Raw genomic sequence first — 13,520 nt, 5'->3', positions numbered from 1 at the left:
TGTCTGTTCTCTTAATCCATCTATACCATGCTAACCTCCTGAAAATATTTCAAAAATGTAAGAAAAAAGATGCAAAAGATGGGGCCAAATGTTCCATCCTGAATACTGGAGAACTTGGCACCTCTCTAGAAGCAAATATGTAAGGCAAGATAATCTTCAGTAAATGAGCAAAGGCAATGCCTTTCATATCAAAGAAAAAGAAGATCACCCCCTCAATTCATAACTAGAACAAAGAAGCAAAATAAATCTAAAAAGTATCTTTCTTTCCACCCTCCATAGAAATTTCTAAATTTTCAGTTCTAGAACTGCATCTCAATAGAACTGAATAATCTGCAAGCTAAGTACATTTTCCCAGAAATAAACAGCAGAAATTTTTAAAAACATAGAATTAACAGTAAAAACATTATAAATCAAACATTTCAAGACACACCTAAAGTAATACTTGAGAGTATAATTTGTAAATTTAAATTATTAGGAAGTCATTTTTCCCAAAACTAGCTTATAACGTCAATAAAATATTAATAAAAATTCCAGCTAAATTTTATTAGAAATTCAATAAACATATTCTAAAGTCTATGAATAGCTTAGTTAACTTTGAAAACAAAGATGAATATTACTCAGCCATAAGAAAAGATGAAATACTGCCATTTGCGACAACATAGATGGATCTTGAGATTATGCTAAGTGAAACAAGTCAGACAGAAAAAGTTGAGAACCATATGATTTCACTCACATGTGGGATATAAAACTGAAAGCAACAAATGAACAAGATGAACAAACAGAGACTCATGAACATAGAGAACAGTTTAGTGGTTACCAGAGGGAAGGGGAGAGCAAGCGGGGGGCAGGTAGATAAAGATAAAGGGGGTCAAATATATGGCAACAGAAGGTAATTTAACTTTGGGTGGTGAACACAACACAATATATATATATATATGATGTATTATTGAATTGTACACATGAAACATATATAATTTTATTAACCAATATCACCCCCAATAAATTTAATTTAAAAAAAGAAAACAAAGTTGAAAGGGAGAATTTGCCCAATCAGATATTGAGACATATTGTAAACGAATATAAATTAATGAAAATACAAAACAAAATAATTTGTACTAAGGTACAAAAACAGATATTTAGAATACTAAAATAGTTCAGAGACACATCTATGTGCATATGGAAACAATATACAATAAAGATCAACGGAGAATATTAGATTGAATTATAGATCATGTTGGGACAACTGAATCATGAAATAGAGAAAAATAAAGCTGGACCCCTACTTAAACCCATATCTATATGTGGACTCTAGATGGCTCAATGATCTAAGTTAAAACTGTCAGGTTAATAGAAGAAAAATGTAGGATAATTTCTTTGTAACCTTGAGCAGAACAATAAGATAATTCAAGTTCAAAAACAACAGAATTCTTCTTAAAAATTCAAAAGGAAAATGTTAAGGTAAAAAATGATGAATTTTTTGTTCAACAAAGAGCACCATAACAGAAGTTAAAAGATAAGAAAATAGGAAAATACTTTCATATTTAAGACTGACAAGAGTTAATATCTGTAACATACAAGGAACTCCATAAATCAACAATCAAAAGGTAGCAAGGCCAATAAATCAAGGGGAAAAACACATTAAAAAGAAATTTATGAAAGAAGAAACACAAAAGATATTCTCAAGCTCATTAATAATCAGAAGAATGAAAATTAAAATGGGATATCTCTGTATACCTATTGACCAGAGAAAAAAAACTAAAGATTGAAAAGGCAAAATGGTGGTGAGGATGCAGAAATGAGAGAGCCTCATGCTTTGGAGTGTGGATTTTGGTGAGCTACCTGGTGTGTTTAGTCAAACAGAGAATATGCAGATCAAGAAAACAACAATTCTGCTCCTAGGTTATCCATCCCAGGGAACCTCCTACATGAGCTCATAAAGGCGCATATTCGAGGCTGTTCTAGTGATGGCGTGTGGATAGAAGGAACCCAGGTTAAATTCTTTCAACCAGGGCATACCACCATCACTGGGAGAGCGGATATGTGAGCGGTGGTGGATACAGACCAGGGAGAAGTATGCAGCAGTGAGAAGCAAAAGGCTAGATGATACAGTACCATGAGTGAATCTAAAAAACATGATGCTGAGAGAAAAACGGAACGACATGACTGGTATAATATATCATTTAATGAAATTATATATAGAGTTGACTGTGTATATATATGTGTGTGTATATATATATATATAAATATATATGTATACAGTTGTTATATATATGTATTATACATATATGTGTGTGTGTGTGTGTACACACACACAATTGACCCTTGTTTGGGTATCAACCCCCTCTGCAGTCAAAAATCTGCATATCACTGTCAACTCCCCCAAAACTTAACTACCCTCAGCATCCATGGGGGATTGGTTCCACAACCCCTACAGATACCCAAATCCTAGGATGCTCACGTCCCCGATGTACACTAGCATAGATCAATGCATACACTTAGTCCTCCACATCAGTGGACTTCCAACCGTGGATCAAAAACAGTACAGGCATTTATTTTTAAAAATCTGCTTATAAGTGGACCCACACAGTTCTAACCTGTGTTGTTCAAGGATCACTGTACTTGAAACAGGAATATCCAGTTTATGAAAGCTCATAAAAACAAAAAGATAAAAAAAATTAAGATAGTTTCCTAATCAGGGAAGGGAAATGAGGATAGAAGGAAGGAAGGAAAGAGAAAAAACGGAGAAAGGAGAGGAGAGGAGGAAGGAAGAGAGAATGGCTAACAGAAACCTCTGAACTTGCTTGGATTTATAATGCTAGCTGGAGTCAGAAAAGCCTTCTTATTAGCACAAGTACTTAAATAACTAAAGAATGAGGAGGTTTTGTCCTTTGAGTTTCCCCACCTTTTATATCTAATATTTGTAAAACTCAAAGCACGTACCACAGAAAAAACTTGGTTACTGTAAGTTCTTTCAACTAGGGCATACCACCATTTATAACAGGTTATGCTGGATTTTTCTCAGCACTTGACTTTGAGATTTTTACAGATATGGGCTGCTTGGTTATAAATTATTAAACTAATACCAGTTGGTCTTTATCCTGAATAGCACTAATCTGAATTGGAAATGAGTCAGCATTATCAGCATCAACCGTCTTAATTAACATTCTGATACCAATCAGGGACTTGGTTCACCGTTGTTTTAGAAAATATTATTTGAACATTTCTAAAGGCATTTGATACAAACTTAGAGAACTCTAACAATTTTATGGAAAGTGTAAACTCCAGTCTTGTCTATCAAAAGGTCCATTGGTCAATGCCAGTGGTATCACAAAATCCCTCATTGTGCTAAGCACAGGGTGTGAGTTCAGTAATTACTTATTGATCAATTGATCGGTTGGCTGACTGTCAGCAATGGTCCATCCTCCTGTTAGAAGTTTTCTTTCTGATGCTTTGTTTCAAAATGTGTACAGATAGTATTTCAAATGTATACTCTCTCCCAAAGCCACTTGTTAAGCCGTCTTTTTTTTTTTTAAAACTCCTTCAGTCCACAGCAGCTCTGGCTTTCTTTCCTCAACCTTGGAGTCCAAGTAGGTTCCCACCTCTCACTTCCTCCAGGTTCACACTAAGCATCCCTCCTTTTAAATACATTCTTCTCCAGCAGAAGGTGCCTCCTCAATCCAGATAATATCTTCTCCATAGCAGGTCAGTGTCACCGCTCCTTGTCAGTGACAGTAGACAGCCTTCTTGGGGACTTAACTGGTAAATATCTTTAGGCCCTTGGATTAGTGCAAATTTGACATCTCCTGACCTTTAGAGAATAAATCTGGCTTAATTGAGCAGGAAAGTGATGCTAGCAGAAAAAGATTAAAATGCTCAAGCTAATGACAGCCTGGAATTTCCTTCCTTGTTCTCTCCTGAATCCACACAATTTTCACCTGTGACTTGTCCATATCAAGTGAGATTTTTCACACCAACTATGCTGATGGATTTCTGCACAGCTTTAAGCAAGCAGCTGCCAAGAGCTATCTCTCTTCCCTAAAGCAAGTGGGTTTGTCAACTCTCAAAAATTATCTCATTGTTGCTATTGCCTTGTTGAGTAAATAAAATGAGAACAATAACTTAAGAAAGTTTTATGGACTGCACATTTTCATTAATTTAGTGGACTTAAGTTTGTTTGTTTTTTTAAGTCATCTGGTCTTTCTATAGGTATGACCATCACAACAAACTCAATCATTCACTGTCAGGTGGCTACCCGTCAACTTGGCAACATCCACAGGGGCAGCTGAACAACCTACAGAATGACAGGAGGCTGGGAGGAAACAGGAGAAGAGGAAGAGGGGAAAGGAAAACGGAAAAGAGGGAAAAATAGGCAGAGGTGCATAAGGGGACATCACATTACAGAGCAGTAGAGTGCTTAGGAGGAGGTTAAGGTCTAGAGCTAGAAGACTAAGGCTTATGCCCAACTCTGCTCCTTACATGATTTTAGGCAAGTTTTTTAACCTCTCTGTTTCTTCATCAGGAAAATGAGGATGATGATGATAACTATCTCAAAAGATTGTTGTGAGGATTAAAGACCAAACACTTACATAGCACTTACTCTGTACCAGGCACTGTGCCAAATGCCTCTCACCAGCCTTCTGACTGGCGTGTGTATTAGTTTCCCATTGCTGTTGTAATAAATTACCACAAACTCAGTGGTTTAAAACAACATATATTTGTTATCTTACAGCTCTAGATGTCAGAATTCCTAAAATCAAGGTGCCAGCAAAGCTGTATTTCTTCTGAAAGCTCTAGGGGTTGGTCCATTTCCTTGTCTTTCCCAGGTTCTAGAGACCGCCCGCAAGCTCATGGACCCCTCCTGGCATCACTCTGACCTCTACTTCCATCTCATCTTTGTTTCTGACTCCCATCCTCATGCTTCCCTCATATAGGGACCCTCATGATGGCATTGGCTCACCCGGCTAATCCAGGATAATCTCCCATCTCAAGACTCTCAATTTAATCATACCTCCAAAATCCGTTTTGCCATCTAAGGCAGCATATTCACAGGTTCTGGCGATTAGAATACAGACATCTTTGCGAGGCTTTTAATTCTGTCTACCACAGGCACTACAGTATCCCTAACTATTAAATGGGAAACTGACCCACGGATAAATTAAGCAACTTGCTCAAGGTCATGCTTTTCCCACCATACATTCCTGCCTCTCAGTGGGTTCATGTTTATGAAGCACTTGGAAGTGTTCCTGGCACAAGGAAACAGGAAGCTGGGTTAATGCTTATTGTTATGCAGTGATTGTTAAGGGTAGAAGAGAAAAGATCTGATTCAGCTTTAAGCCAGTGGCACCAACACCAAAGGCAGTCTGCCCTTGGCTGGCCTAAAAGTGTCTTTGTCTCCATGCATATTTGGAAGGCAGTCTGGAGCCAATGGAAAGTTTGGGATTTGGAGAAAGGCAGCCCTGCTCCTGTTCCTACAGCCATGGGTCTGAAGCAAGCAGCCCAATCCTCACTGTCTTCATTCGTAGGATGAGGCTAGGACTAGTCTGGAAGAGCACTCACCCCCTGATCTAACTAACAAGCTACCCAGGGAGCAAGAGGAAGTATTAAAGGGGATTCCCACCAGGGGGTAAAAAAAACATGTTTTGTAAACTACTAAAACACCAACAATGTTAGCAGTCACTACTCATGTATTTGTTGAGTAAAAGAAACACTGGTTATAGGAGCTACGATTTGAATTAAACAAGGGATGCTGGAAGGAGAAAAGATGCTTTGGCATGCAAAGTCTGGCACCTACCACTGCAGGTCCCCTGCTTGTTGTAAAACCCATTGCCACAGCTACTCTCGCAGCCGCCCTCTCTCAGCACCTGAAGAGGGTCTCTGCAGGCCAGGCAGTGCTTCTCCGTGGGGCCCCAGCAGGCCGAGCAGGACTCATGGCAGACTGCAGGCAAACAGAAAGATCAGTGAACAATCTACAGTAAAAAGGACTGGTCACAGTTTTTCCTGGAAGGGTTTTAGAATTTGTAGGGAGGATGCTGGCTCCTTCATCCCTAAACTGCTATGCACATATGTATGCCACAGGAGAACCCCACCCACCCCTCCAAAAAACTATTTCTGTTGGCCAGAAGTACAATTTCAGTAAATTATGGCTAAGAAAATTGGAACAGGAAATCGGAAGCTTTTGAATAATGGGAATCACCATACCCTCCTTCTGTCCCCCACAGCTCTTTCCGTCCCCCTCGGTCTCTGGTTCCCACAGTAGTATCTGCTCTAAATACGTATCTTGAGCCTCACGGAGCCTGCCTGTCTCTTACACTTCAGGTTTCTAACTATACATTGTTCCTAGACCAGAGTTGTTCATTTAAGACTCCAAAATTTCCACCTCTTCCAGCATTTAATTTTTATGACTACTCTTGCTTGCTTTTCACCTTAGTACTTCTGTAAAGAGAGTCCTATTCTTAATGACTGAGTATATTCAGACTTAACTCTATGTATGTCTAATCCCACCTATTCACTTGTTAATGAATCCTAATTTTCAAAATGTTTGCTTCACAATAGAACACAATCTATTTTGAGGAGTAATTTGGCCTGACCAAAACTGGTAGGAAAAATGCCTTTGCCGATTTCAAGCCACTCGGAATTGTACTTAATTTAATTAGGTACCCTTTGGAATCAGAAGAAAGGTTGCCTGCATTGTAAATCTCAAGACCCAGTCCTCTTCTTGCTATTCGAAACTGCACAGGAAAGTTTCAGACAACTTTTCTCTCCAACAAATTTAGAGAAAATTGCAAATTGTGTTAAGTGCTAGGAAGGGCTCTTTGATAAAGATTAACAGAGATTGGGATGGAAGGGACCAACTTTAGGTAGATCTAAAGGATAAGAAGCAGCCAGCCATGGGGAGAGCAAAGAGCAGCACAAAGTTCTTGAGAAGGGAACAAGCCTGGGTGCTCAAGGAACCGAAGGATGCTCTCTGGCTATAGTATGGTGGGGCTTGGGGGATGGGTGGGGACAGATAGGGCAGAGTGGCCTGATTCTTGACTGGAGGAGAGACAGCAGTCCAATGAAATTTGATCTTGGAGATGTGAAAATAATTAGAATTCTATCCTAATTGCAATATGAAGTCATGAACAGACTTAAGCAGGATTGCCACAGCCCTGATTTAGATATATAAAAGTTCCCTCTGGCTGCCATGTAGAGAGGGTTTAAGAGAGTGGGTGCAGGCAAGAAGACCACTGTGGAGTCTATGCTGTGATCCAGGTAAGAGATGACGGTGGTGGATGGGAAGCAGAGGTGGAAGAAAGTTATTTATTTTCTACTTCCCTCATGAGACCATAAACTTCATGAAGGCAAGGCCATTTCTATTCTGTTAAATCTGTCCTGAGCACACTACTTGTTGCTCTATAGCAATCTCGTGAGTGACTTCGTTTATCTTTAACATCTCCTTCATATTTTATATGTAGTACATAAGAACCTGCTCGTAGTAGGATAATCTAACACTGCATTATAACTAAAGATTTGGGTGCAAAGATCTCAGTCACAGATTTTATCCTTAACAAATGTGAAATCTGTCTGTCATTTATTTATTCAGCTACCCTTCAATTCTTGACTATAGTCATCATCTGACGTGTCTAACATTGTTCACATCTCTGCCTCATTGATACAGGAGTTGATAAAAAGTCGTTACCTAAACAAATAAATAAACAAACAAATCCAATTTCTTGTCTAAGAAAGTATACCAGGCTGATTTGTTTATCAATGTTCAGAAGCACCTACTATATGCAAGGTGCTGTGCTAGCCTGTGAGGCCTTCCTAGCTAGCCACAGGTCAGCCATGTTACCTGAATTTCACTAGAGGAAACATTTAAATTACCCCACACTTGAGCACACTGCACTAGTGGCACTGTGCAAACTGCACTGTGGAGTATTTGTGTGTGTGTGGCAGGGGGCGAGGCGGGGATGAGATTTGGAGCTAAAAGGCTAATGGGCTGTATCATGAATGTCTGGCAGGTCTGGGTAAGGATCTTAGATTTGATCCCCTAAGAGTTTTAATCAAGGAAGTGGAACAGATCGGTTTTGTTTTTTAGAGAGTTTATTCTACAGTGGGGAGAGAAGAAGGTAATTAACTCAAAACATCTTTAAAGGATTAAATAATCTTTGTTCAGGGGGTACAGCAGAGATAAGAAATTATAGCACAGCTCCCTAGCTCTCTTTGGGGACTGCCTGCCCCAGCTATTAAAATAGTACAAATATTTCCAAACTGGTTGGTAAATGGCTATTGTCCTGACCCAGGGAACTTGGCAGACACCATGCTCCAACAAATGAAAGATCTAGTATAGGAGGGGGCCTTGGGTCCTCCTTCCTTCTGACTTACATGATCTGTGCCATACTGCTTGTTAAATATTTTTCATATTACCCCTGGCATTGCCAATCAAAAGAAGGGCCAAAACATGAGTAGGATGTTCAGACTCATCACAAACTGAGCCTTACTTAACTTTTTTTAGGAGGGGGGGGTGGGGGGAGGCTCAATCAGAAGGACTTGGAATCCCCTACTTAACTTTTTAGGCCTGACTTCTGCTGCCTCCCTCACGGTCTCTAATTCATCAAACTGGGTAGTCTAAGCATGCCGTAAGACTATCTGTAGGCTCTGAATGCCCCAAATATGATTCACCCAGCCAGCAATGGCTCTGGTCCTTCCATAGCCCCTGGAATCCTATTTAAATTTCGGAAGCCTCCTAAGTTGTCATTACAAGTTCTACAAAACGTTGGTGCTTTGGTGAACTTTTCCAAACAAAGTTGATCACTCCTCCCTCTATGTTCCTGCAGCACTCTATACATGCCTCTCTTATGCTATTTATCCTACTGCAATAATTGCTCAGCTACAAATCAGTTCCTTCAATGGAATGTAATATCCTCCAAAATAGGTGCCATGTTTTAGTCATCTTAAACCCCTAGAGTCCAGATCAATGCCCGATACACAGTCAGTAATCATTAAATGTATGTTAAATAAATGTACAGTGGATATTTTTTTATTAGCTACAGGGAATTCATCTTATCTTACCTTCTACATGGAAAACACCTAACTATAAAGTCACAGTTTGAAGATATGATAACTTAAGATAGATAAACTTGAGGCTATAAAATTTACCTAATAAATGCTGGTGTCCACATCTGCTTATGATGATGAATGCCTATGCTGCATCCATACAGAGTAACCAAATGTGATGCTGGCCTTCTCTTTTTTCAATATCTACAAAATCCTGTTCCATGGCCAGGTAGGACAGCAGAAGGGATTTTAATTTCAACACAGGACTATGCTGAGCTGTCATTTCTTTTCTTCTTCTTCTTCTTTTTTTTTTTTTTTTTTGAGCTGTCATTTCTTATGATATACTCTCACTGTGTTTTGCAATTGATTTCTAATTCTAACACTGAACATATGCTACTGCAGATAATCTCTTCTTGCAGGCTTATTTTACAAGTGGCTTTTATTACATTTGGGTTACTATGCAAAACAAAAGGTCACTCCCTGACTTTTTACCATAATTTCTCTTAGTGATACATTTTAGATCACCAAGGGTTTGAATTGTACATTGTGAAAATTGTGGCTGCAAATTTAAAAAGAGGGCAAGTAAGGGAAAGGCAACTTCTTATCTCCCATGCAGTCAATAATTTATTTGGGAAAGCTCCTGACTTTATTGAAGCATAACAAGACATGTGGTGGCTTGCTGAGTAATTTATTTCAAAATGAAAAGGAATGAATTACTTTTCTTTTGACACCTATATATTGAAACCCTACTCTAACAATAAGTAACTTTTTGTATTGATAACTTTGAAACAGAAGACTGCATTTAAAAAAAAAAAATTAACCTATGCTTCTCTAAGAATAAAATGTGGCCTTCCAGAAAAATGTTAAAATAAGCACTATGGGCCACTTCTGATTTTCCAAGACACCTTTCCAGACCCAGGCAACGGATACAGACACCCATGGGCTCAGTCCACAGTTCAAACTGCCCTCAGGAGAAGGGGTCTAGGTTCCTCACCTCTTCCATGATTTTTTGAAATAAGTTTCTCCGCCATTACCAGGCAATCAGCACACTTGATCAGCAGACTCTTTTAGTGTCATTAGTGAGAACGCAGTTCAGATTTCCAACTGCCAAGAAATTTTCACTCACAACTATACAGAAACAGCCCCAATTCCAGGCATAAGCAAGTATGCCATACACAAGGCAAATTCCTTCATTCTGTTCCTTATCCATTTTGTGGCAATTGCTAGCTTTCATTCTCATCTCACAAATGACCAGGAAGTACTTGCCAAGTTTTAAAGTATTATCAGGAAAGAGTGGGTAAATTTCCAATAAGAAGCTCTTGTTGGATGGACATTTTTTCTATCTTAAACTCAATTTCACTGTTATTTGCTTTTCTAATCTATAAATTGGGAACAGTAATACAGTTCACATTTGAACAATCCACATATAACTTTTGACTCTCCTCAAAGTTAAGTTGTCCCTTAGTATTCGTGGAGGGGGAGATTGGTTCCAAGACCCCTGCAGATACCCAAATCTGAGAGTGCTCAGTTCCCTATATAAAATGGTACAGAACAATGCATACAGATGGCCCTTGGCATCCTTGGATTCCTAACCATGGATGAAAAACACTGTTCTAGATTAGCGGTTCTAGCCTTATCCACGGATGCAAAACCCGAGAATACGATTGGCCAACTATTTATTGGGGAAAAAAATATCTGCATATAAATGAATCCCCACAGTTCAAAACTATGTTGTCCAAGGGTCATCTGTATTTGCACTGTTTTACCTAACTCATGGGGATATGGTGAGATGACATGTTTGAGAAAGCAGAGAATATTATAGGGATCATAGGAGTGGTGGATTCCAGGAGAGCTAGCAAATCTTATTTCAACTGGTGTCAAAAGCAAAGTAATTGCAAAAGAGGCAAATCAAAGTACATCATAGACAGAAAAGACTATTAGGAAGGTAGTTTGACTTAGAAAGGGGATGCAGGGAAGTAATAGAGCCCTCAAGGATTATTCTCGCCATTAAAAAAAAGGGGCTCCAGCCTTTCCTAGAGGCCTCACTCTCTAAAGCTCTTTCCTTGCAATCTTTACAAAGCAACAAAACCCCTTTGGAAAGTAACTGAAAACATCTTGGTAAAGCCCAGATGTTGAGCAGACTACTCTCCCCTCCCCCCCACCATTGCCCCACAGGAGGCCAAGTCTACTTGCCTAAGAAGTGCAAATTCCAGATATATTTAAAAGGAGAAACTCATCTGAGTAATCACCATTTTGATCCTTTTATTCTAATCTTCTTCTGTCCCCTGCTAGCCTGGGTCTCAGCCCTCCACCTGCTTCCCTGTGCCAACTGATGCCTTTACATCCTGAGATAGGGATGTCTGGTCTCCACATGTTCTGAAACCCATATGAATTTAAGAAAGTTCATAACAGAAAAAAATAGAAATACAAAAAAATATATAAGCCTCATGAGTAGCCCAAGAAAAGCAAATTAAACAGGAGAGCAGCAACTAGATGGAGAGGATTAGACATACACATAGCAATATGTCTGTATTTAGAAATAGTGCTTAGAGAAAAAAGGTAAAAGAATGGTTCCTTGATTGTAATGAATGTACCACTCCAGTGGGATTATTGATAATGGGCTATGTGTGCGTCAGGGGCAGCAGGAATATGGAAAATCTCTGTACTTTCCTTTAAATTTTTCTGCAGCCCTAAAACTGCTCAAAAAAATAATGTCTTTAAAATTAAAAAAGAAAAAGAATGAAATATCCATCTAGTAACACTTACGAATATTTAAAATACATGTATACAAAGCAGTAAGAGCACATACATATAAAAATACACATTAAATTAAATTAGAATAGTTACTTAAATGGGGATCTAGATAGAAGGGAAGAAGTGAGAATAGATAGACAGGAAGACGGAGAGACAGATAGATAAGCAAGAGAATAGCCTGACCCAGGCCAATGATGAAAATGGGCTATGAACTGATATGTATGAGTAACTCAACTCTCTTCATATAAATCTCAAAATTAAATTAAGAAAAAATTAACCAGGATTCCATTTTACATTAATCAAACTGACAAACAAGAGGAATCATAATACCTAATGTTGACAAGGGTGGTGGAAGTAGGCATTCTCATACATTTCTAGTAGAAGTGCAAATTACATCTTTTTAAAAAGAGAGTGATAAATTAGTATGTGTCAAAAACTTAAAAATGTACATATATACATTTGGACCCATAAATCACATGTCTAAGAATTTACCCTAATCAAATATATTTACCACGATTTCTATTGAAATGTTTATATCATGGTTATTTATGATAATGAGAAAATTAGGAAGAAACATCAAGCAATAGAAGATTCATTCATGCATAGTCACAGATGGGAAATTATACAGCAAAAAAGATGGCGTAGAAGGACAATAAACAACATGGGGAAGGAAGGTAGGCAATAAAACTATATAGAGAGTGTGATTTTACTTTTGAAAAAGTAAATGCATGTATGTATGTCTGTGTACACCACACACGCGCGCACACGCGCACACACGCATACCCCCTCAATTCAAAAATTAAGACGACTGTCACCAGAAAGAATACTGACAGTAGTGATTTAGAAGAGCTCGAGTCAGAAATTTTCATGTACTTTATATTGTGCCTTGAATTTCACTAACTTTATGAAATTATTTTTTGGAATAAACATGAATTTATTTGGTATTTAGGTGGAAAAAATTACTAAAGGAGGAAAAAAAAAAGCCTATAGTCCTAAGGCACATGCTGGGTAAATAGCTAGTTAATCAATTAACCACATTTGTGATACAGTCAAATGATTTATTCATCTTGGGTAACATATTTGAATTTTTATGAGACTTCTGTAGACTCAGAGCTTGAACTGAAGACAAGGCCTCCCAGCTGATGGAGGCTTGGCAGGTCCACAGGGAGAGAGATTTATAAGCCACTAGTTTTTCACTGGTATGCAAGTCAGAGGAAAAGGCAGACATGGCAGCTCACAGGAAGCATGCTTATCCTTTCAATCTCTTAGCCCTCTACCTATATTCCTAATCTACAACAGGATTTTCAATGCAGTGACCCTAGACCTAGCTTGATGAGCCAAATGGAATCCTCAGATTCCACTCATTTACTGTGACCATTGGAAATCCCCAGCTGCCAGGACTCTCTGGGTTTTTCTTCAGCTCCTGTTAATGAAATGGCTCTTGATTTCTCCAGTAATACTTTGAGTAATACCTATTTGTCTACAGAAACTGAAGAACCAAAGGAGCAACCAACAACCAAAACCAAGTTTTTGATGGGGTGAGTTCTCAGACTTCCTGGCTGCTCTAGCATACCTGCTCAGATCTGGGCAGCGATAACGTGGAAGTGCTGTGGGCAGCATGAAAAGGGAGGGGAAGGTGAAACAGCGAGAACGTTAGGGTGGGGAATGGGAAAGAGACAGAAAGAATGTGTGCCATACAGTCTAGCTAAAATAACTGAGAACCCTAGGAA

General features: G+C 38.7%; 1 protein-coding gene across 5 annotated transcripts in view; it reads right to left on the bottom strand.

The window, feature by feature from the left end:
- Nucleotides 1-13,520, bottom strand: part of FRAS1 (Fraser extracellular matrix complex subunit 1) — a 409,779-nt gene that overhangs the window by 196,125 nt on the left and 200,134 nt on the right. For all 5 annotated transcript variants that reach the window (XM_039845532.1, XM_039845530.1, XM_039845531.1 and 2 more), the window contains one exon: nt 5,792-5,935. In XM_039845532.1, coding sequence (XP_039701466.1) covers nt 5,792-5,935 — 144 coding nt within the window. The remainder of the gene's footprint in view (nt 1-5,791; nt 5,936-13,520) is intronic.

The sequence above is a fragment of the Pteropus medius genome, unplaced genomic scaffold (assembly GCF_902729225.1).
Source record: "Pteropus medius unplaced genomic scaffold, Ma_sr-lr_union100, whole genome shotgun sequence".
NCBI classification, from domain to species: Eukaryota; Metazoa; Chordata; class Mammalia; order Chiroptera; family Pteropodidae; genus Pteropus; species Pteropus medius.
Note: the sequence above shows the minus strand (reverse complement) of the source record. Positions and strands in the feature narration are given on the sequence as shown.